This window comes from Ailuropoda melanoleuca, chromosome 4 (genome assembly GCF_002007445.2).
Source record: "Ailuropoda melanoleuca isolate Jingjing chromosome 4, ASM200744v2, whole genome shotgun sequence".
Lineage (NCBI taxonomy): Eukaryota > Metazoa > Chordata > Mammalia > Carnivora > Ursidae > Ailuropoda > Ailuropoda melanoleuca.
In genome coordinates this window covers 84,975,605-84,997,776 of record NC_048221.1, presented here as the reverse complement: position 1 = coordinate 84,997,776, position 22,172 = coordinate 84,975,605, and the positions used below count along the sequence as shown (strand labels likewise).

General features: G+C 37.8%; 1 protein-coding gene across 4 annotated transcripts in view; it reads left to right on the top strand.

Annotated features, from left to right (window-relative positions):
* Positions 1-22,113, top strand: part of PUS10 (pseudouridine synthase 10) — a 72,248-nt gene extending 50,135 nt beyond the window's left edge. For 3 of the 4 annotated variants that reach the window (XM_034659182.1, XM_019807903.2, XM_019807902.2), the window contains exons 9-17: positions 356-420; positions 1,771-1,856; positions 2,909-3,034; positions 8,435-8,491; positions 9,350-9,426; positions 9,520-9,575; positions 10,611-10,728; positions 14,713-14,855; positions 17,695-22,113. In XM_034659182.1, the coding sequence (XP_034515073.1) occupies positions 356-420; positions 1,771-1,856; positions 2,909-3,034; positions 8,435-8,491; positions 9,350-9,426; positions 9,520-9,575; positions 10,611-10,728; positions 14,713-14,855; positions 17,695-17,872 (906 nt within the window). In that variant the 3' untranslated portion in view covers positions 17,873-22,113. The remainder of the gene's footprint in view (positions 1-355; positions 421-1,770; positions 1,857-2,908; positions 3,035-8,434; positions 8,492-9,349; positions 9,427-9,519; positions 9,576-10,610; positions 10,729-14,712; positions 14,856-17,694) is intronic. The other variant, XM_019807904.2, reaches the window with a different exon arrangement.
* The last annotated feature ends 59 nt before the right edge of the window (positions 22,114-22,172 follow it).

Below are 22,172 nucleotides of genomic sequence, written 5' to 3'. Positions count from 1 at the left end.
CTATTTGGCATGGTGAACTTGTTTAATTTATCTGTGGCTGATGAGTGATGTTGAGTTGCTAGATGCCAGGGTAGGCTATTTGGCTCTATTTACCTCTTAGCCTGGCAACCTGCTGCTAAATTGTTCTGCTAGATCTACCCGGTATTATGGACATAGACTAAATGGAAAAGGAGGGTTGTGGGGACGAAATGACAGTATGAATGCTTATGTTTTATTTTCTTGAAGCTCTTGAGTGTCTGTCCTGTAAGTATGGTTTAAAATGATGTAATTTCTCCAACCATGTTCTGTGTTTCACCTCCGATGTTTTCTTGTCTAGGTGATATAACACTTTTCTTTTCATTTTTACCTTGTATAGTCAGTGTTCACTAGAATGGCAGTTATGAAAGCGTTGACTAAGATAAAAGAAGAGGATTTCCGCAAGTAAGTAGAAGTAGAAAAACATGGGAGCATCATGGAATTTTCAAATTAAAGGAACGTTAGAGATAATCTGGATTATCTCTAAAACAAAACTGGATGTATTTCAGGGATGATGATTGTGTCTTAGTCATTGTTATAACCTGGCGTGTAGTAGTGTTCAGTAAATGTTTGTCGACTGATGCTTAAATTTATGAACCAAATCCAGCTTTTTTATTTTTAGAAGAAGATATTGAAGGAGTTGACTTGCCTAAGATTTCAACTGGGTAATAGAGTGGACTTAGAGCCAGGGTTCCTGACTCTCCAGCCCAGAGCTGGTCCCATTACATCCCTCATTCTGCATTTCAAGTATTATCCATCTCCAGAAGAGGGAGGAAAGGGCTCATGAGTTCTTCACTTGTTAAAATATGCTGAAATACAATAAACCTTGTATTTTAATTCTCATTGTGTTAATTTTATTTAATAAAATACTATCATAGTTATCCTTCCAGAATATCCTTGAATAAGTTTCAAACAATGAAGCTATGAAGAAGGTTTTATTTATTTTAGTGACTAAAAGCAAGCCTCAGAAAATGGAGATACTTCTATTAAATTTTAGAAAGTAAAGTTAGCTACTCTCTACAAGCAGTAGTTCCTGAGTTTCTAAGTGATTTTTTTGTTAAGACATCTTGGGAAACTGTGACATTTTCAAGCCAAGCTTTTGGAGTAAGTCCATATCTAGTCTTTTACAGGTAGACTCCAGTCCATGGCTTTGGAAGTTCCCAGATGGTAGACAGAAAATAAAGCCAAATATTGCTCTTTCCTGTCTGTCTTCAGTTAGATTGAAGTTTCTTAGCTAAAAGGGCAAACTCTGCCACATTCCACTTTTTCTGGCCTTGAGGTCATAGTTGGGATGAGAAAGAGAAAGAGAAAAAAATGGCAGAAACCCTCCCCACAGGTGGGACTTACTCCTGTAAATAGTCTGTCACCGCACACCAACTTTACCCAAATGATTAAGGGTCTTGTAAGTTGGCACCAAGTGTTCATGGATAGCAAAATGGCTAAAGAACCGGAGAGGCTTCCACTTCGTAAATATGGGTTTTTCTCTCAAATCTCAAAGCTGTTAGAAATTATCATTTGGGAACATGAGGCCTCCTCAGTGAAAGGTAGTAGCAGAGCCCTGATTTACTTAGTGCCACTCTCATGTGTTACCATGTACTTGAGACCTTTATGATTCTGAAAATTAAAGTTAGGGAGTGGCTTAGTCCATGAGAGACTCAGGCTCTGTGTGTCTCAGACAATGCTGATTCATCCTAGTTATGTGGTTCAATATCATGTCTGGAAAATAGTAGCTGTAAAATTTATTTTGTTTTGCAGGCAGTTTCCTTGTCCTCCAAACTCACCAAAGGCTGTATGCACTGTTCTTGAAATTGAGTGTGCTCATGGTGCTGTTTTTGTGGCTGGTAAAATATTTAGTCTAGAATATACTTACACTATCAACTTACTCTCCTTTCTGAAAAATTCAAATGACTCCTTTGTTTCTTCTTATTTTATTGTTAGGTTCTGATTAGTTACCTCTTTTGAGAATTAGGACTGATATCCTAGCTTATTTTAGGTTCAATAGGCATTTTTAAGATCCACTTAGTTCTGTTATTTAAAATGCCATGCCAAAGGGAAATGACACTTTTCAGGTTTTAATAGTTTCCATCAGAGATGGCCAGTACCCATAAGAATACGGGTAGATGCAGAGACCTGAAACTGATCAGGAGAAACTTAGCCACAGAGAGCATGAAAGCGAACTTGAAAAATAATTTTGTTATCTGCAAAATGACTGAAGACTGAGCTTCTGCCTAAAAAAAAAAAAAAAATTGTTGCATTGACCTTCCCAAGAGGTAATCTAGCAGATAGTTTTTGTTTTGAAAGCTACATCAATTTCACAGTAATAGCTGAAATGAAATTGCTCTCTAGTCTCAACTATAATACCCTGCCCCATGGTCACAAAAGCTACCTGCCATTAGTGCAGCTTTATTCATAAAGCAGTGAGTCATATTCTGTTAGGGTTGTGTTTTTTTTTTTAATTACAAAAACTTCAAAATTTCCTATATTTGAACTCTTTGGAATATATTATCACCAATGAGTATTGCATTAAAAGTATTATTAATCAGGTGTAAAAGCAGTAGTTGCTTTTTTTCCCCTAATGATCCTTTGTGTGTTCCATAATATAACTTGTTCAGTCAGTCAATCAGATTAATAGATATACTGAGCATTCCTTTAGAGCTCATTTGAGGATTCATATCATGGCTTTAGCCATCTCTTCTACTGTTACCTTAAATCTTTTAATTTAATTATGTATATGTCTTTGTGCTGGCTCCCCAAATTAGATTGTAAGTTAGTTGAAGGCTAAACATTGTTTTATGTCATGGCACCTAGGATATTGGCACTCAATAAATAGTTGTTTTATCCTCTTGTGTTAATTATACTGTTCCATCCAGGCTACCTTATGTTTCTTTGGCAGGGAGATACAATAAATATTCCAGGAATCTACCACAGACTCCTTGGATAATTGATGGAGAAAGGAAGCTGGAATCTTCAGTGGAAGAATTAATTTCAGATCATCTTTTAGCAGTATTCAAAGCAGAGAGTAAGTGTTATAATATTCATATTTTAAATATATTGTCATTCATGAATAGATTTCTTGGAGGTGGCAGGAAGGATTTCTAAATTTTGTAAATCACCACCAAATCTGGGCTCCTTGCCTGGCAGCTTCCCATGAACAGGGGTCACCATGTCCTGAGCACCTCTAACTTGGGCTAGATTTGAGCCAAGTATTTCTTTCCTTTCTCAAGATGACTGTTCTTTCCTGGGCAAATTAAAAACCATTGAAACTATTTTAAGTGAATGTACTTAAACTCTGACCTTGGGGCACCTTAGACTTGGCCTCTTTTTGGGGAATATGAGGAAATGAAAACACAACTTCCACATGCAGTGCTTGTTCAAGAATAATCATTGGCAAATGCCTAGTTCCCATCTTAACTGCTGATGTCCTGGGATAAAGTTCAAGACTACAGAAGATAGATCAATAGCTGCCATTTTACAAAGACTTAATGTTAGTATGTTGTGTTTTAATTTTCCAGGTATTAATGAGCCCAGGTTTGTGAGATGAGACAAATCCTGTCAGGTTTATGTTTTCTTTGTCTCAATAGGTCTGTCAGGTCACAGGCAGCATAGAGCCTTGTGATTTCATCTAGGATTAGACTAGCGGAAATGGGCTAAGATTTCAATCTCAGAAAGTCATGTTGTACGTCAGGAAAAACTGTAGGCAGTAAATAATGCTTTACTTTGAAGTGGGTCTCCTCGCACAATTAAAACACCTTTTTTGAGGAACCAACTAGATATCTACCCTTCTCTCTGAAAAACCTTAAGGCAGACCTGCTTTAGGAATGGGAGGCAGATGATTGAAAAGAGATATGGCTGTACCTTCCAGGTCTCTGGCTTGTCAAGGGGAAAGGGCACTTTAAACTACATCCTTCTTATAATTTGTTGCCTTTTGGGTTGGTGGACTCTCTTTTTAAGGGCATTTAAGAATTGTTTACTGAGGGGCGCCTGGGTGGCACAGCGGTTAAGTGTCTGCCTTCGGCTCAGGGCGTGATCCCGGCATTATGGGATCAAGCCCCACATCAGGCTCCTCCGCTATGAGCCTGCTTCTTCCTCTCCCACTCCCCCTGCTTGTGTTCCCTCTCTCACTGGCTGTCTCTATCTCTGTCAAATAAATAAATAAAATCTTAAAAAAAAAAAAAAAAGAATTGTTTACTGAGGGGTACCTGGATGGCTCAGTCGGTTAAGCATCTGCCTTCAGCTCAGGTCATGAAGCCAGGGTCCTGGGATCGAGTCCCTCATCAGGCTCCTTGCTCAGTGGGGAGCCTCCTTCTCCCTCTGCCTGTAGCCCCCCCCCACATTTCCTTTCTCTCTCTCTCTCAAATAAATAAATAAATAAAATCTTAAAAAAAAAAAGAAAGGAGCTTTTACCTACTTAATATTTACATACTGGTTATCTCATAAGAATTACCCAAGTTATGAAGAAGTGAAAATCAAGCTTTAGCACAAAAAGTCTCTTCCAAACTCTTTTTGGGGCCACCTTACTCTTGTTCTATAAGATGATTCAAGAAACTTTCAGTTTTGATTATGTGGGTCCCAAGGAAGCCCCCATTACCGAAAGGGCTGTTGGCAGGCTCTGAAACAGATGTATGTTTCCCCCTTGCAATCTTGCATGAAGTTAGCTTGGTTTCATTTTCCATTTGAGGGGGGAAAATTATACCCAACTGAAAATGAAGCAAACTGTGTGTTTAGCATCTGTAATTTTATCCTGAGGAAATTTATTGAGAGCTGCTTGAGAAAAAGCAGACCTCTGGGCCTCTGTGCTAACTGGCTCCTTGTTAGGGGATAAAATCTGTTGTTTGAAATGCCCAACTGGTAGCACCAATTTGCTAAACCTGTGCATTTCGAATATATTACTTGTTCTTTCTGTGGTTCACGTCTGACAGCTCTGGGAAGATGGTTCTGACTGTTGTATCTCTATGGTTTACAACTCTCTGAAAATAGTAGTATTATATGAAGTAGTCTAGCTCCTTACATAAAGATTCCTTCCGCACGGGGCGCCTGGGTGGCTCAGTAGGTTGAGCGTCGTACTGTTGGTTTCGTAAGGCTCTGTGCTCAGTGCGGAGTCTCTTTCAGATTCTCTCTCCCTCTCCCTCATGCTTGCTGTCTCTCTCAAATAGATAAATAAAATCTTTAAAAAATAAATAAATGGATGAATGAATGAATGAATATAAAAAATAAAGATCCCTTTCCCTAAATGGGAGATACAAACTTGTTTCTGTCACTTTAAATGGGCACATCATATTATCCACTTGCTAATCCCCTAGTTAATGAGTAATAAACTTTGACACACTCTCAAAGTCAATGTGTCTTAGAAATTTTCCCCTAGCCCATTTATTATTTCACTTATTGAATAAATATCTGTCATGTTATTTCCCTGCTGAAAACTTGTCAATGACTACGTACAGGATAAAAGTCCAAACTACTGAACTTGATCTTCTGAGGCCTTTATCATCTGGCCTCTGCCAGTCCCATCATCTGTCAGTCCCATCATCTGTCTGTCCAGGGTGTGAGGGCCACTGCAGACTAGCTGAACTGCTGATAGTTCCTGATCATTCTTGCACTTGGTTTTTGTTTTTGCAATATCTGTTCCTTTGAGCAAAAGGCTCAAAGAAGCACAGGATTAAGGGGATAAGACAAGGTGTGATGCGAATTTAGAAAACTCAACCGGGGCACCTGGCTGGCTCAGTCGGTGGAGTATGGGACTCTTAGTCTCAGGGTTGTGCGTTTGAGCCCCACATTGGGTATAGAGATTACTTAAAAATAAAATCCTTAAAATAAAAAAAAAGAAAAAAAAAGAAAAAAAAGAGAAAACCAAATTTTAAACATGTATTTCCTAATACTTAAGGTGGTAACTCCTTTTCCTTTTGTTGTCAGCTAATATTCATAATTGCACAGGAATAAAGGGTTAAAGTTTACCCCACAAAAGTATTTCTCAATGAAGTGTCCAAATTTGAGATATCTTTCTAAAAGATATAATAAATGTCCCTTCTTCCTTTGTCTAGATTTAATGTTTCCCTGGTCTTCTCAAGAGCCTTGTTTTCTGCAATTCTTTCTTATTAATGGGCTAGAATTTGTGGAGGTTTTATGAGCTAATTTATGGACTGGAGGTTTCTGGTCTGATTTAGTTGTCACTGGTAGACTGATATATCTCTCTGTGTCCTGTTCATTCCCCTCACCCCTACCAGTCACGGCTAAGTCGCTATGGTTCCCCTGGTTCCCCTGGTTCCCTAGCATTATGGCTGGTTTGGAGACAGTGGTGGGCAGGTATGATAGATCGCAGCCCCAGGGAGTCAGTATCTTTCAGCTTCCCGGATGCCATTCTGAACTTTCCATTCAGCTATCCACCCCTACTTAGTGCTACTCTTGAGTCTCTTGACTCTGACTAGACGCTATTGATGTTACTGTGTAACAATGGAGTGTAAACACGGAATGGAGGGTTCTTTGGGACTTAATGGTTCACAGAATCCTACTCCTTGCTTTGCTTAGATTCTCTGCCTTGAGAAGAGCCTGACCCTGTAGCTTTCATGGCTGCTTGCCTGGCCAGTTCTTAGGTGTTAACGTAGAAGTTAAATCCTAGGCCTACTTTGGATATCTGGCCCTTCCCTAACCAGCCCTAGGTTGCTCCTCTCGGTGAGACCCATAGCTTTGGGCCCTGTGGACAGAGAGGAGTCTACCTGACCCTGGCAGTACATGACAAACAACAACTCAGAGCCTGTTTCCCCGAAGTGTTGACCTCGGCTTGCAAAAGGGACTTCTTAGAGGTGAAAGAAGAACGAAATCCTACCTTCTTCATAGCTAAACATCCTAGGAAAGAGGGCTAATCTTCAGTGTCATTTTCATAGGATTTTTCAAGCCTGTTAACCTTACTTTTTCTAAAATCTACATGGGACCTTTTCATATAGACTCTTCCCTTGGAAAAAAGTAGCTGTCAAAATGGTGTTCACCCTCCTTCCGCCTTTCCTATTTGTTCTTCCCAGCTGTCTTGTTCTTCCTTGTCTTGTGCTCTCCAAAGTGGCTGGACCATTGAGGAATAAATACAAAACTCACAGCTCATTCTTCAACTGTGCTCTCAGTACGGAATGTTCTTCTATGCGTCCTGTCCTAGCCCTACCCACTATATTACAGTCCTTATACCTCCACAAACAGTAAGCCCTGTGAGGATAAGGACGGTATCTATCTTGTTTACCTCCCCAGGATCTAGCATAGTGCCTTGCACATACCCACTGTAGATATTTGTTCCTGAATGAATAAATCAGGGTTTAAGTCTGAGTTCTAGCCTCCAATATATGTGTTCAGAGGTCTTACACTTTGCCAGACTCTAATGACTGACCAGAGTTCTCCAAACATCCCAGCCTTTTCTAATCCCTGCTCTGAGAAGACTGGTCTTGCTTTCCCTGTATGCATGAATCTGAACTCTTCTGCCTGTCTTTGTTGTGGTTAAGAGACTCTGGAGTCAGACTGTCTGCTTCAAATCCTGGCCTTGCTACCTACCAGTGACGTGATCTTAGGCAAGTTACCTATCCTGCCTGTCTCATTTTCCTTGTAAGTAAAATGAGGATAATGATAGTACCTACCTTGTAGTGTTAACATTTATGAAACATTTATAATAATGCCTGCTTATGGTAATGTTTGCTATGGTGATGATGGTGAAATCGTCAGTTTTGTATCTAAGAAAGTTGTCGTGTAACCCCTCCCCCCCTTTTTGCACTATTTCCCATTCTGATATTTGCAGCTTTTTAGCCTAGGATGATCCACCTATCTTAGAATGAACACTAGTTTTGTTGTGGTCCTAGCTTAGGTTTGTTTAATACAAGAATTTGCTTTTAAACCCCTTTTTCCCCTCCTCTTCTTTTCATAGAGTTTAATTCTCAAATTAATGTTTTTGCTTTGTTTTGTTTTAAGGAAAAAAAGGAGAGATGATAGATTTTTCACCATAAGCTTGTGGCCGGGCTTGTAGTGGAGCCTTCCTCCAACCAGTGCTCTTTCCCATGGGATGGTGGCATAAGATGATAGTTAAGGTCTGGCTTTGACGTCAGGAACAGCTCTGCCATTTAATCATGTGATCTTGGGAAAAGTACTTATCCTTTTAGAAGCATGGTTTTCTTTTATTTAATACCTACATCATAATGTTATAATAAGGATTAAATGAAATAATGTATGCAGAATTTTAGCTCAGTGCCCAGCATACAATAAGTGCTCAATAAATATTGTTTCTTATTATCATTGCTATTTTTATTAGAGATTGGGATTAGAGGTGGGATGACTATCCCTTGAAACTCTCCTGTAGATTGTTCAGGACAAATGAGGTTTCTACCAAAGGGTGGGAATGAAAGTCTTGAGATTATTATGTTACTGATTATTTTTCTTTATCTGCTTTGCAAAGGTTTTAATTTTTCCTCCTCTGGAAGAGAAGATGTAGATGTGAGAACATTAGGAAATGGTAAGATTGCAACAGCATCACTTGACTAGAACTAACTTTCAGACTATCACCCTTCTCAGACAGCAGGTTCGCTGTATTCGCTTAGTTAAAACCAAAGTGGGCAGAGCCCAGAGCCTCTCCCAGGGAGGAAGCTTTGTGGATTGTGGAGCTACCTTTATAAATTATATGATTATGTCTTAACAGGATTCATTTCTTAAGAGGCCATCCTTCTTGCATACCTGTATGTTCTAAGGGACTTTCATGTGCATGAACAAGGCGGTGCCTGAGTTTTTCCAAAAGTTGGCTTATTAATTTTTCCATTTGGTAACATTTCAGCAGTACCAGTACAGTTTTCAAAATGCACATCTTCATTTAAAAAGTGATTCTGCTCTCTTAGCCTTCATTTCTCTCATTTTACATTGTTGCATTACAAAAAAGATGATGAGAATTAATCCCAAGTTTAAGATTAATAGTCCCTTCCGCTTATGGAATCATAGCTTTTCCATTTCACTAGTGGATTAGGCTTAGGAGGATGGATTTCAGCTTGGTATGCCTGGGCATTGCCGTGTGTGATAACGTTAGTGTAATCAAGTCAATTAGCGGTTGTTTGGATTTTATTTTGTAATTAACCCGGGCTTGTTCATGGACCCTTGGGAAAGTAGTCATTTTCACATATTGCCTGTACTGGGGTTTAGCAGCCCCCAAAAAGCCCCTTGATTCTTTCACACATCCTTCTCTCCCCCAGATGTAGTCATGTCACTAAACTTTCAGTCCTCTAGAGCTCAACTCGTTTTTTCACACCTCCTAACCCTCTTGCATTAGCCCAAATGTTAACTCCATCAACACGTTTCTGTTTCATGACGGGGTGTGTGCTGCCAGGAAGGCCCTTTGCAATTGAGCTGGTGAATCCTCATAGAGTACATTTCACTTCACAAGAAATTAAGGAACTTCAGCAGGTAAACCACTTCATGACATGGAAATTGTCATGTTTCCGCAACTCTGTAACTGAACTAGAATTGCTAATTGTTTTTCTTTTTCTGCTACTACAGAAAATTAATAATTCGTCTAACAAAATCCAAGTCCGTGACTTGCAGCTTGTCACAAGGTAAGGGTAGACTTGCTGGAGATGATCTCAAAAGGAAAGTTTTGGTTGTAGATCATTTATCTGTTAAGGGAATTGTATCCAGAATATATAAAGAAGCCTTACACCTCAATAAGAAAACAACCCAATTAAAAATGAGGGAGATGATTAAGTGGACATTTCTCCAAAGAGGATATACATTTAATGAATGAATACATGAAAAAAATGCTCAATATTTTTTGCCATTGGGGAAGGGCAAATCCAAAACCTCAGTGATAGCTCACTTTGCCCTCACTAGGATGGCTATAATAAAAAAGACAGAAGAAACAAATGTTGGCAAAGATGTGGAGAAATTGAAACCCTCGTATATTGCTGTGGGATTGTAAATGTGGCCACTTTGAAAGACAGTTTGGCAGTTTCTCAAAAGGTTAAACGTGGGGTTACTATTATGACCCAGTAATTCCACTTCTAGATATATACCCAAGAGAAATGAAAATGTACATCCACACAAAGACTTCTACATGAATGTTCAAAGTAGCATTATTCATAATAACAAAAAAGTAGAAACAACCCAAATGTCCATGGATAATACATGGTATCTCCATACAATGGAATATTATTCGGTAATAAAAAGGAAAAAGGCACTGATAATGCTCCAACAAGGATGAACCTGAAACATAATCAAGTGAAAGAAGCCAGACACCACACACCACATATTGTATGATTCTATTTTGTATGAAATATTCAGAGCAGGGAAACCTATAGAGACAGAAAGTTAATTAGTGGTTGCCAAAGGCTGGGGGAAACAGGGAATGGGAAGTGACTGAAAATAGGTATGGAGTTTCTTTTTTGGGGTGATGAAGTAGTCTAAAATTAGATCGTGGTGATAGCTACACAACTGTGTAAACATGCTTGAAATCACTGAATCATGCAGTTAAAATGGGAATTGTATGTAAATTTTATTTCAATAAAGTTATTTTTAAAGAAAGGGAAGTTTGGGGCAAGGCTTGTGTATGTTCTGTGTATTTAGACAAACTTCCTTTTATTGTTTTTGTTTAGAGAGGCAATAGGACATATGAAAGAAGGTGAAGAAGAAAAGACCAAGTCCTATAGTGCCTTAATATGGACAAATAAAGTCATACAGAAGAAAGATATTGAATTCCTAAATGACATAAAGGTAATTAAGTGCTCTCTTTTTATTTTCAATTGCCTATAAAAGAGTCCCTTCACTTTTAGTTTAATACTAGCAAGTCATAGAGCATGGGCTTTGGGGAATGTGAGACCTGCTTTCAAATCCTGGCTTTGCCATCTACCGGCTGAATGACTGGGCAATTCATCGAGCCTGTTTGAGAGACAGCATTGCTAGTGATGAAGGACCTGCCTCTAGGCACAGATCGCTTGGATGCAAATCCTGATCTGCCTTTCATTGTTGTGTGACTTTGGACAAGTTGCTTCTTCTCTTTATACTTCAGTTTTTTCATCTATAAAATTAGTTAGAAGAATGAAATGAGTTTAGTCTTATGAAGCACTTAGAATACTATCTGGTACATAGAAAACCTCATCAATGCTATTATTTTTTTTTTAAGATTTTATTTATTTGACAGAGAGAGACAGCCAGCGAGAGAGGGAACACAAGCAGGGGGAGTGGGAGAGGAAGAAGCAGGCTCCCAGCGGAAGAGCCTGATGTGGAGCTCCATCCCAGAGCACCAGGATCACGCCCTGAGCAGAAGGCAGACGCTTAACGACTGTGCCACCCAGGCGCCCCCCCCCCATCAATGCTATTATTATATTTGGCCATCTGTAAAAAGGAAATACAAAATAGAATTGTCTAATAGGATTGATGCTAAGATTAAGTGCATAAATAAGACATGTTGTAAATTTTAAGAAGGATAGTATATGTACAGCACAAATATTTTGGCACATGCTAGGTTTTCCTTCACATGAGCATATCAGTGTAGAGGGTCTGCCTATTTATTTGCATATTTCTTCCCACTGTCTCCACCTCTTCCTGTAAAGATAATTTACTCTCATATGCAAGGAATGAGCATAAATGGGCACAGAGATTTGTATACAGTTATCACAACATTGTTTAAATGGGGAATATTTTGTAATAATTTAGATGACCTACTAGAAGAGAATGGCTTAATCTTACAGTTTATCTGTATGATGAGCTATTGCTAGCCAGTGTTAGAAATTATGTAGGAGGTGACTATTTATTGACAAAGGAAAATGTTCCTGATAGATGCTAAGGGGGGGAGAAAACAAGCTATAAAGAGTATACAGAGGGTGATACATTGTGACTTAAACACACACACACACAAGTGTGTGTTTGTGTATGCACATGTATATGACTATGTAGACAACAAATTGTATGGCAAGAGATACCATAAATAGGATTTATACTTATGAAAAATACAAATCCCTAATACAGAAAAATAGATAAATAGACAATAGGTGGCATGGAGGAGAAAGCTAGTTGCATACTTTGTCAGTAGAAATGTAAATGTTTAACCTTTTTGGAAAACAATGTAACGATGACTGTGAAAGTTAAAAATATATTGATCTTCTACCCAGCACTTTTACTACTGGCAGTCTATCCTGAAGAAATAAAACTCCAGTGCATAAGGATATGTGCACAAAGATGTTTACTTTATTCAAAGTGGCAAATCAGCAACACAACTAGAAACAAAGTGAATTTCCTTCAAAAAGGAAAGGAAAGAACAAGCTAGAATATTATAAAGCTATTAAAAAAAAAACTAAAACAGCATGTAATCCCATTTAATTTATGTTATTGTGTGTATATATACCTAAAATTGTTGGAAAAAAGGTTAGAGGTAGGTTTTCATCTATGACTTATAGAAACACCCGTGACATTATAAGAAAGAAAGTGAAGTGCAGAATAATGTTTATAGTATGTGTTTTGGTGAAAGCATACGAGTCATTCACCTGCTTAGACAAGTTCATCTCTAACCCGTAGGGTGGACTAGATCACCCCCAGCGGGCCTCCAGGTCTCAGGTTCTGTGATTCTGTATCAAAAGCTGTTGGTTTTTGGCCCATTATCTGGGGCCTTTAGGATTACAGTTTAACTCTAGACAGATACCTTTAAGATTGCAAAACAAATTTCTAAACCTCTGTTCCATCACGTGTACAAGTCATTTAGAATGCTGGGGCGGGATTAACTCATTTTAAAAATAGATTCAGGGCACCTGGATGGTTCAGTCGGTAGAGCATGTGACTCTTGATCTTGGGGTCATGAGTCCAAGCCCCACATTGGGTGTGGAACCTACTTAAAAAAAAAAGAATTAGATTCATCATTTGGAGGTAGCCCAATTCAGAGCTAATTCAGAAATAATGCTGAATAATGCTGCAAGATGATTTTTGGAGGTACAGAGTAAGAGCAGTGAAAGGGTCTTTTTTAATAGTTCACAGCCCAAATAGACTGATGGGACAAGCTGACGTCTAATGATTTTTTGTGTTGAGGTTAAGACTATTTTCAAATATTCCTGTTGTCATCAAAAATACAAAAATTGAGTTACTGTCCCATTTTGAGAAAGAGCCACTTCAGATTCACTACTTGTCTCTTCTTAAGGGCAACTTACTTCTAAGGAAAAAAGAACTACTTTTGTATATACGTATATGGGTTTCTGAAAAATTCACAGAATGGGGCCAGCAGAGTGTGGTGTTAGAGTAAATGGTTTCCTTTGTCTACTGAAAACAAGCAGACACAAAACACACACAGGAGTGTGTGGTGATCAAGCGTTATGTTGGAAGCCCAGTGGTGGGTCTACCAGCTCAGTTAGTACTTCCATTGACTAGTTCATGGTTCACAGTCCTAGGATTGAGTAGCAAGGAAGGAAACAGGGAGAAGAGCACTTCTTAGTTATCCATTTAAAGCCAGCTGTTTCTGTATTTTATAGTGGAGGCCATATCTGTACAGATCCCTTAACAGTTCAGCCTTGTCCTTTTTTTGTCTTTTTGGTTGGAGAAATGTCAAATCTTATGGAGACAGTGTATCTCAGCAGAACAAAGTGGTTCTAAAATCAAAGCATTAGAGAATCATAAAACTCATGAGTTAGGAGGGGCCACTGACTCACTGCTATGATCAAAACAGTCACACCATTTCAAGTATAGTCTTTGTCAGAACTTGCTCTTTCTTTCTTGGTGGAGAACTTGATAGAGGGGAGACCAGACAGAAATCCTGCTCTTCTTTCCATGGCTTCAGGCACTCCCAAATCATGTAAATTAGAAAGGAGTTGTTTCAACAAGAAATGGCAGAAGATTCAAAGTTCTTATGAACCTGCATTTCTCATTATGCCCAATATCTATTTTTAAAACTTGGAATTAGTTGACCTTTTCTAATATTAATCTCTTTCTTATTTCATATCTTGTGATAAAAGGAAATCTCTAATTATAAGAAAAACAAGCCCATGCCCCTAAAAAATCTGAATTGTAAAAAAGGCATGCAGTATTATTATTCTTAAGTAACTTGAACTGGGCTTACAAATACTGAGAGGTCCTTGTTTATTGTATACACTTCTTTGTAATTATTATATTGAAACACTACCCTAAACAGTGACTCAACAGTTAATTTTCCAGATATATCTTTTCATGGAGAAAAAAAAAAACAAAAAACAAAACCTTGTAAGTAGGTGTATGGTTGTCCATAAAACATGCACACTGCCCATACACACCATGATGCTGAGGTCTCACCTTCGACAAACGGCCTTTCTCACCTCAGCCATTCACCCCACTGTTAGGTCATCTGTTGGGTTGTGAGGGGGGAGGTAAGAATAGGTCTTCTAGAAGAGCTCTGTTAAAGTAAAGGACAGACTAGAACTCCAGGGTCCTAATCAATTTAATTAACTGATTAAATACTAGAACAAAAGAGACCTTGGGGATCATTTACTTCAAAGCTTTTTTAAAAATGGCGTGTTGGGGCCCAGTAAATGAGTAACTATGGACGAGGTTATGAGACGTTCCACAGAGCCTGAACCTTAGGGAGTATAATTTATTATAGTATTGGTTCTACCCTGACAGTGATAGATGTGGTCCTCCAAAGAAAACATCTGTGGTGGGCTATGGATGACAGAGGAGGTGCTGAGACAGGCTTCCCTGGGCAGTAAAGCTGACTCTATGGTTGTGTAATACATCCTCTTCTAGGACTTAAAGATTGACCAGAAAACACCTCTGCGGGTCCTTCACCGGAGGCCCCTGGCTGTAAGAACTCGCATCATTCACTCCATGGAGACACGCTATGTGGATGAACATCATTTCCACCTCTATCTGAAGACTCAAGCTGGAACGTATCCTTTCGCCTTCCGCATAGCAATACTCTAACCAGAACCCTGTTGGAAGAGTTCATGCTGCCCTAGAAAATGGGTGCAACTTGATCTAGGCACGATTAGGGTAAGGATTAGGTTGGGGAAGAGCCATTTTTTGGGGGGGAGGGTTCCCATCTATTTTGTATCTTTCAAAATGACATTTTAAACTATGGGGCAGCAGCCAATAGAGCGTGAACTTTAAAAAAGTCAGTGTCTCACACAATGCTGACTGCATCGTAAGTACTCAGGAAACAGTTTTGATTGATTCATTTATTGATTTGTGTTTTTATACATTTTGCAAGGCACATTTTCATAACCACATTTGGGTTCTTTCAGCATTTTGGGCATTTGCCCCAAATCAGTAAACACTGATGGTAGATGCGAGTGGCCCAACTTTATATGCTGATCTTCACTTTATTTGGGCACTGGCCCAAAACAAGAAAATAGTCTGATCACGTGTTCATATAGTACCCTGTTTTGTGTGGTTTTTGTTTTTGAAGATTCTATTTATTTATTTAATCAGAAAGAACATAAGCAGGGAAGTGGCAGGCAGAGCAGGCAGAGGGAGAAGCAGGCTCCCTGCTGAGAAAGGAGCCCCATGCAGGATTCGATCCCAGAATGCTGGGATCATGACTTGTGCCAAAGGCTGACGCTCGACCGACTGAGCCACCCAGGCGTCCCTTTTGTGTGGTTTTGTATCTGATCTGAGTTGTTAGTTAAAATATATCAGGGAGTTGCCAGAGTCCTAGCTCTAGTTTATTTTTCAAAAGTGCTCCTAATATTTGTTTCTTGGTTTTATATTATTTAGAGATCCAATAGCATGAAGTGATAAAATACCTAATATAAAACTAATGATACACTTATGGGTATAAGGCAAAAACTGTCGTTTTAATAACCAAGTAGCATTCTCACCATGTTTCTGTAGTCTGTTTCTCCTTCTCCATCGGCCTCCTCTCCCTTCTTCCTCCTCAACCTCGACCTCCTCCCTTCTTCCTCCTTGATCTGTTTAGACCACAGTGGGCAGACCTTTATAGCTTTGTTGTCTGGAGCACGTTTGCCTACTGTAGATGGAATGTGGATGAAATTTCAAAGAAATCACAGACTTTTTTTTCTCTTTTTACCTAATTCCAGCTTTTACTTTAGAGTGCTAAGGTGAAATGAAGTGGTCTTTTGAAGAAACTAATGTCTTTTCAATCTTATTAAAACATTTTTAGGACAGGCATGTGTATATAACTTACAGGCTTAGCCAAGAAAAACTGTCTGGTAAAGCTTTAGATACCATGTGATTATACACAGAAGCATGCGAATTTTTCACATATATTGCTCAGTAGGCTGAACTAGTTCATTTGACTTATACCTCATCCTTCTGGCTATGAATAAGAACCATCCTGGCCCTTTTAACTGGTTGTTCTGGGGCTTTTTGGTCAACTCTCATCATTGCTACTCAGAAGTAGCATTCTCAAAAGAAAAGAGAAAAAGAATGATGATTGTTGAGTAAGTATGAGTTCAGCAAAGAAGGCAGTTACTAGGTAATTACATTTCTTAAGCTTGAGTCAAAACATTTGGTGAAAGTAGAGTGAATACACTTTCAGAAAGTAAGCAGGACATAATATCAGCATATTCATGGTTTAAGTTTTTTATTTATCATCTGAAAATAAACTTATTTTTCCTATTCAAATTATATTAAATTTTATACTAAGTGCCAGTTTATAGAACACAACATAATGCTGAATGAGTTTTTACTGAATGCTAGCAAAATTACATCTCTCAGATAGCTATTTTCAAGGCTGTAGTAGAGTCCTGTGTAAGGAATGTTAATGTGATCTTAATAAGTAATTCTAGGATTAGCCAACGACTTCAACATTTGAAGACCTATGAGGGAAACACGAAATCGCCCCTTTCAGAAGACTTAATTCTCTTGCTAATCATGCAAGAGCTGCAAACAGCTAAAACTTAGGTCCTTTGATAATCCTTCTGCAGGGCCTTTATCAGTGACTAAATTAATATTCTCATTGTCCCTCCCCTCCTACTGTTATTGTGTCACTGGGTCAAATTACCGGGAAAGCCATCAAAATCACTCTATGTGAGACCCTGTGGAAACCTATCTTCTGGCAGATGCCAGCTGCCATTACTGAAAAATGGGACGAAAACAATGACAAAATGGAATTTGTGGCAAAGAAAAAATAGCTAAAGTTTTTTTGTTTTGTTTTGTTCAGCACTGAAGTACAGTTCATTTTAAAAATCCATATCCAGGGTTGCCTGGTTGGCTCGGACAGTGGAGCGTGGGATCTTGATCTCAGGGTTGTGGGTTTGAGCCGCATATTGGGTGTAGAGATTACTTGAAAGTAAGTAAGTAAATAAGTAAATCTGCTTTTATTTCAGTTTTTTAATTTGTTTTATTATTTTATTATTTTTTAATTTAAATTCTAGTTATTTAAAAAAAAAAAAAACTTAAAGCAAAAATCCATGTCCAAACCTTGGCACTTGGAGATGAGCTAAAGAAAAAAGAAAGTCATGACTTTTGGTAAGTTTGGTATAAACACAGGTGCCAAGTCCTGCTGTTAGCTGCCAGGCTGGTAGGAACCAGTTTGCCAAGGTTTATTTTCTACGACATACATCACGGGTCACAGCTCAGAAATAACCTCTCCCTTGCCAAATGAATGAATAAAATCTTTAAAAAAAAAGAGAGAGAGGAAAAAAAAAAGAAATAACCTCTCCCTTGTAACATTTCTGCTTTTGTGTGTCATTTCCCTTTCACCTATCAAATCTCACCAGTTAGTGCTGCATAGCTATCTCCATTGTTTCCTTAAACAAACCCCAGGTACATTAAAGAGTTTGTACATGGAGACTTTGGGAGAACCAAGCCGAACATTGGCTCTCTAATGAATGTGACTGCAGACATTCTTGAGCTGGATGTTGAGGTAAACCATTTTATTGTGGAAGTGCCCATTTGTACATTGAATTCAGCCAAGGTTGTGCTTTGGTGGGGGGGACATTAAGCCAAATAGGTATCTATCTCTACTCAATAGGTATTTGAAAATGGTCAAAATCTCACAGTAGCATTGTATTGCAGGGAGGGACTATCTTTGGAATTTTTATCTTCTTAAAAAATACAAGATCCCATTTATGATTCTTGCAGATATATAGCTAATTTACATGGGGAATGAGATCTTAAACTCTTAAATGGAGCAAGGAAATGAAACTTAAGAGCCCTTCATATGTCCTTTGGACTCTACAGAGTTCATTCCCATACCTATTTTGTTTTATAAAAAATTTAAGGCAGACTACTCAGAAACATACATCCAGGACAGGGATAGAGAATGGGATGAACTAATGTTTATTAATAAAAGCAGTTCTATAAAGGACCCCTATGATGTGGTACAAATTCTCTGCTCTTAGAGTCTGAATTGAAACAAGGTTAAATTCTTAAGTATTTAAAAGAGTGGATTGAATAGGTCCTTCCGGCCATTCTCAGTTGAGTATCAATAGGTACTGAGTCACAACTTGTGCTCCTTGACGAATACCTGATGAAGAATGGGGTTCCTCTCCCACGCCCCCCCCCCGCAAAAAAAAAGTATTAGGAGGCTAGCATTTTGCACTTGGGATTAATATCAGTTATCAAAAGAAGTGGGTATAGTTGCCTCGTGTGCAAACAGCTATGGTAATCACATGATAACTGGAGCATTCACCTTACCAGCAGTTCTCTTGAATGCTTTCAGTTTAGATTTTATACAGCTCCTGCAGTACAGCCATTGATAGCACCTTCGAGGTTGCAGGGAGCCTTCTCAGAGGGACTGTTATTTTGAGGAAGACAACCTTCTGTTAAAGATGAACTGCATTCATCTTCTTTTATCTTAATTCTTAGAACAATTTAGGAATGACAGAGTCACGGGCCAGTGTTCCTCATCCCTGTTTGTCCACTGGAATCATCTGTAGAGCTTTTTAACACCCCCCCCCACTTTCAACACATGCAAGAGTGTGACCTGAAATGTTTTGTTTTCAGGCATGAGAAACAACCCATTAGCTTATATATGGGTGTTCAGTATGTGGCTGTGTTCTGAAACAAAACCAAAATGTCTTCTTGGAATTTCTGAAAGACATACATACACACAATAGTTATTTGGGCTTTTCTAATAAAATTTTCCTGATTCTGGCAGTGACTCATAGATTAATTTAAAAAATCACTTCTGGTAAAGCATTTTGGGTTTTAAAATTTAAGTCTCAAAAAAACCCATAACAAGACATGGTGGGTGCAGTGGACTTTTTAAAACTTCTCAAATTAGGCCCTCTAGGGTAGTTAAACTACTTCTAAAGCCTAGGATGTGACTGTTTTATGGGGAGAAAAAAATAATCTGCCACTGTAATTTCATTATGACTTAAATCAAGGTTTTGTTCTAGAAGAGCCAAACAAAGTGAGTAGAGATAGATAAATTTGATTTTAAAAGAAACAAAAATTCTGAAATGATACACAATGATCACTTATCCTTTTCTAGTTCCAGGCGATCTTTCATATTTATTTCTCATTTGGTTGCTAAGTTACAAATAACACGTAAGTGTATAGACTACTTTAGTGCTTGTTAAACGCAAGATGGGAAAATGAAAATGATCTGAAGAATAAAAGTTGCTGAGACTTCTGAGGGACAGTTGGTGTTGCTCCCTGAATTTGTTTGTTAATTTACCCATAAATAACATTTACAAAATTTAGATGTACTCAAGTCTCTTACTGGCCAAAAGGTACAATTAATATAACCAGCTGAGTAACCAAGTACTCTGTGAATTCAGAAACAGACATTGGGCCCAAGAATCTCAAGGCCTAGTATGGATTTTAGAGTGCTGAATTGTGGTATTCAATGACTTTTCTCAAATGTAGCTTCTGCTGCTGCCTTATATTAAAACAATATATTAAGTTTATGCAGCATTACCAGCAAATGCTTACTGGAACAGTAATATGTTTTCATGTCTTGTTTTCTTCCTTCTAGTCTGTAGATGTTGACTGGCCCCCTGCTCTGGATGACTAGCTTTCAAATTTGGAAAGAGTAGGGTTTTTGCGGCATGCTGCGGACCTCCATCCAGCTACACTGTATAATGGCTGTTTACTCACCATTACAGTGTCTTGGAAACCATTTGGATCATGTTGATCTATGTATTTTTAAATTTGTTGTAACATCTCAGGATCTATATATGTGTATATTTTGTGTTAAATGTTCTAAGGATGTCTTATGATTTTTCTTGTTCCCTCTACAACACCTACACGCCAGACTATGAATAACGAAAACATTGTCTTAATTCTGTCATTTAGAGAAGTACACAAACAGGATACATTCTCTGATAATCTGAGAAGCTATCATTTCTTTTAGCAAAATTTCCCTCCATAAGACATACTACCTTCAAAATCATGTTCTAAATTTTTTAAACGATCTTGATAAAAGTTTATCTAGATTTATACAGCACAGTATCCTATAATATTCTAAGATAGCAAATGCAAATCTAACATCATTAATATTTTTCGCAGTAAGCTTTAAGCAAGCTGTTACCAACAGAAGTACTTTTTTTTTTAAATGATTTTTTATTATATTATGTTAGTCACCATACAGTACATCCCCGGATTCCGATGTAAAGTTTCGATGCTTCATTAGTNTATAACACCCAGTGCACCATGCAATACGTGCCCTCCTTACTACCCATCACCGGACTATCCCATTCCCCCACCCCCCTCCCCTCTGAGGCCCTCAGTTTGTTTCTCATAGTCCATAGTCTCTCATAACAGAAGTACTTTTTGATATAATCTGTCACAAATCGTAATGACTTCAAGTGACTATTTTGACAACTTAAAAATATCAATACATTTCCTGGGGAGGAAAAGAGAAACCTTAGGAATTGAGGCATACCCTGTTAAGAGACTTCCATAAATCTTTTAAATAAGGAGACACAAGTGCCTTCAGTAACTTCAAACCCAGGGATAAGATTTTGAAAATTTAAGATTGCTAAACAATCTGCTATTATTCCAGAGTGCTTCAATGTATTATCTAATTTCAAACATCATCATCAAGTGGATAGGATATTATCATTTCCATTTTATAAATATGAAAACCAAAGAATGAAAGGTAAATGATTTATCTAAAATTGTTAGTTACTTCCATATCAGGGGCTAAAACTGAAGTTTCCTGGTCTTAGGGTCCTTTCTTAATAAATCTTGTTATTGAGCACCCACTGTGTGAAGGAGGCACCTGAGAATGTCATTTAAATGCACTAACCAAAAAAAAATAGTAATAATAATAATTAAACAAATAAACAAATGCACTAACCATCAGAAATGACTTTTGGAAGTTAGATACCACATCAAGGAGCTTGCCAAAAAGCAACCCAAGTATATTTCATATGATTCTATATGACTACCATTTTTTTAATAAGTTAATCATCAGTTGGTACTATGAAGAGGAAAAAATGAAATAAGCTAAACCTAAAGAAAATGGATGGGTCATTAAGAGAAACATTTTGGCAATCTCATTAAAATTTCAGATTTAAGTGTAATTTCTATCACCCTGATTCAACTATCTGAGCTTATTTTAGAACACGTGACTTGGATAGTATTGGCTGATTGTTTCCCATCCCTTCATTAAGCATACTTCGTAGATACCAAGATGTATTATTCATTTTAGAAATCAGGAAAATTATATAATTGACATGAAGAAGTTCCATATGTGAATACTAGCAAATAATTGTTTCACTATTTTCAATGCCAGAAAATGAGAAAGGGATAATAGAAATAAACTTCTGATAAATAAAGGTAAGAACTTTTGTGTGAATGTTTCTCCGTTTCTGGGGAAGTTTTGCTACAGAAAAGATTTATGTAATTTGGAAGATAGTCTTTTGCATGTGTCTTTTTGGCTCAGCTTTGAATTTAATCTGCAAAATGGAAAAAATAAGACCCTCCTTAAAAGAAGATTTCTACTTCTTAAATTTCTATTCCTGACATTATGCAAAATTTCAAGCAAAAAGTAAACATTAGCTGCATATACTTATTCCATATGTTCATATATTATGAGACATAGGTTGTTAAAAATCAATGTAGGTCTTTGTTTTATGCAAAAACTGGGAACATTAAGTAATGAAAGTACTATAGTTTCACTTTTGCCTATGTAAAATTATTTTAAAATTAGTTTTGTGATCTCTTCTCATAGCTTTTTTTCTTTTCAAAAATTTTTTGTTAAAGATTTTATTTATTTATTTGACAGAGATAGAGACAGCCAGCGAGAGAGGGAACACAAGCAGGGGGAGTGGGAGAGGAAGAAGCAGGCT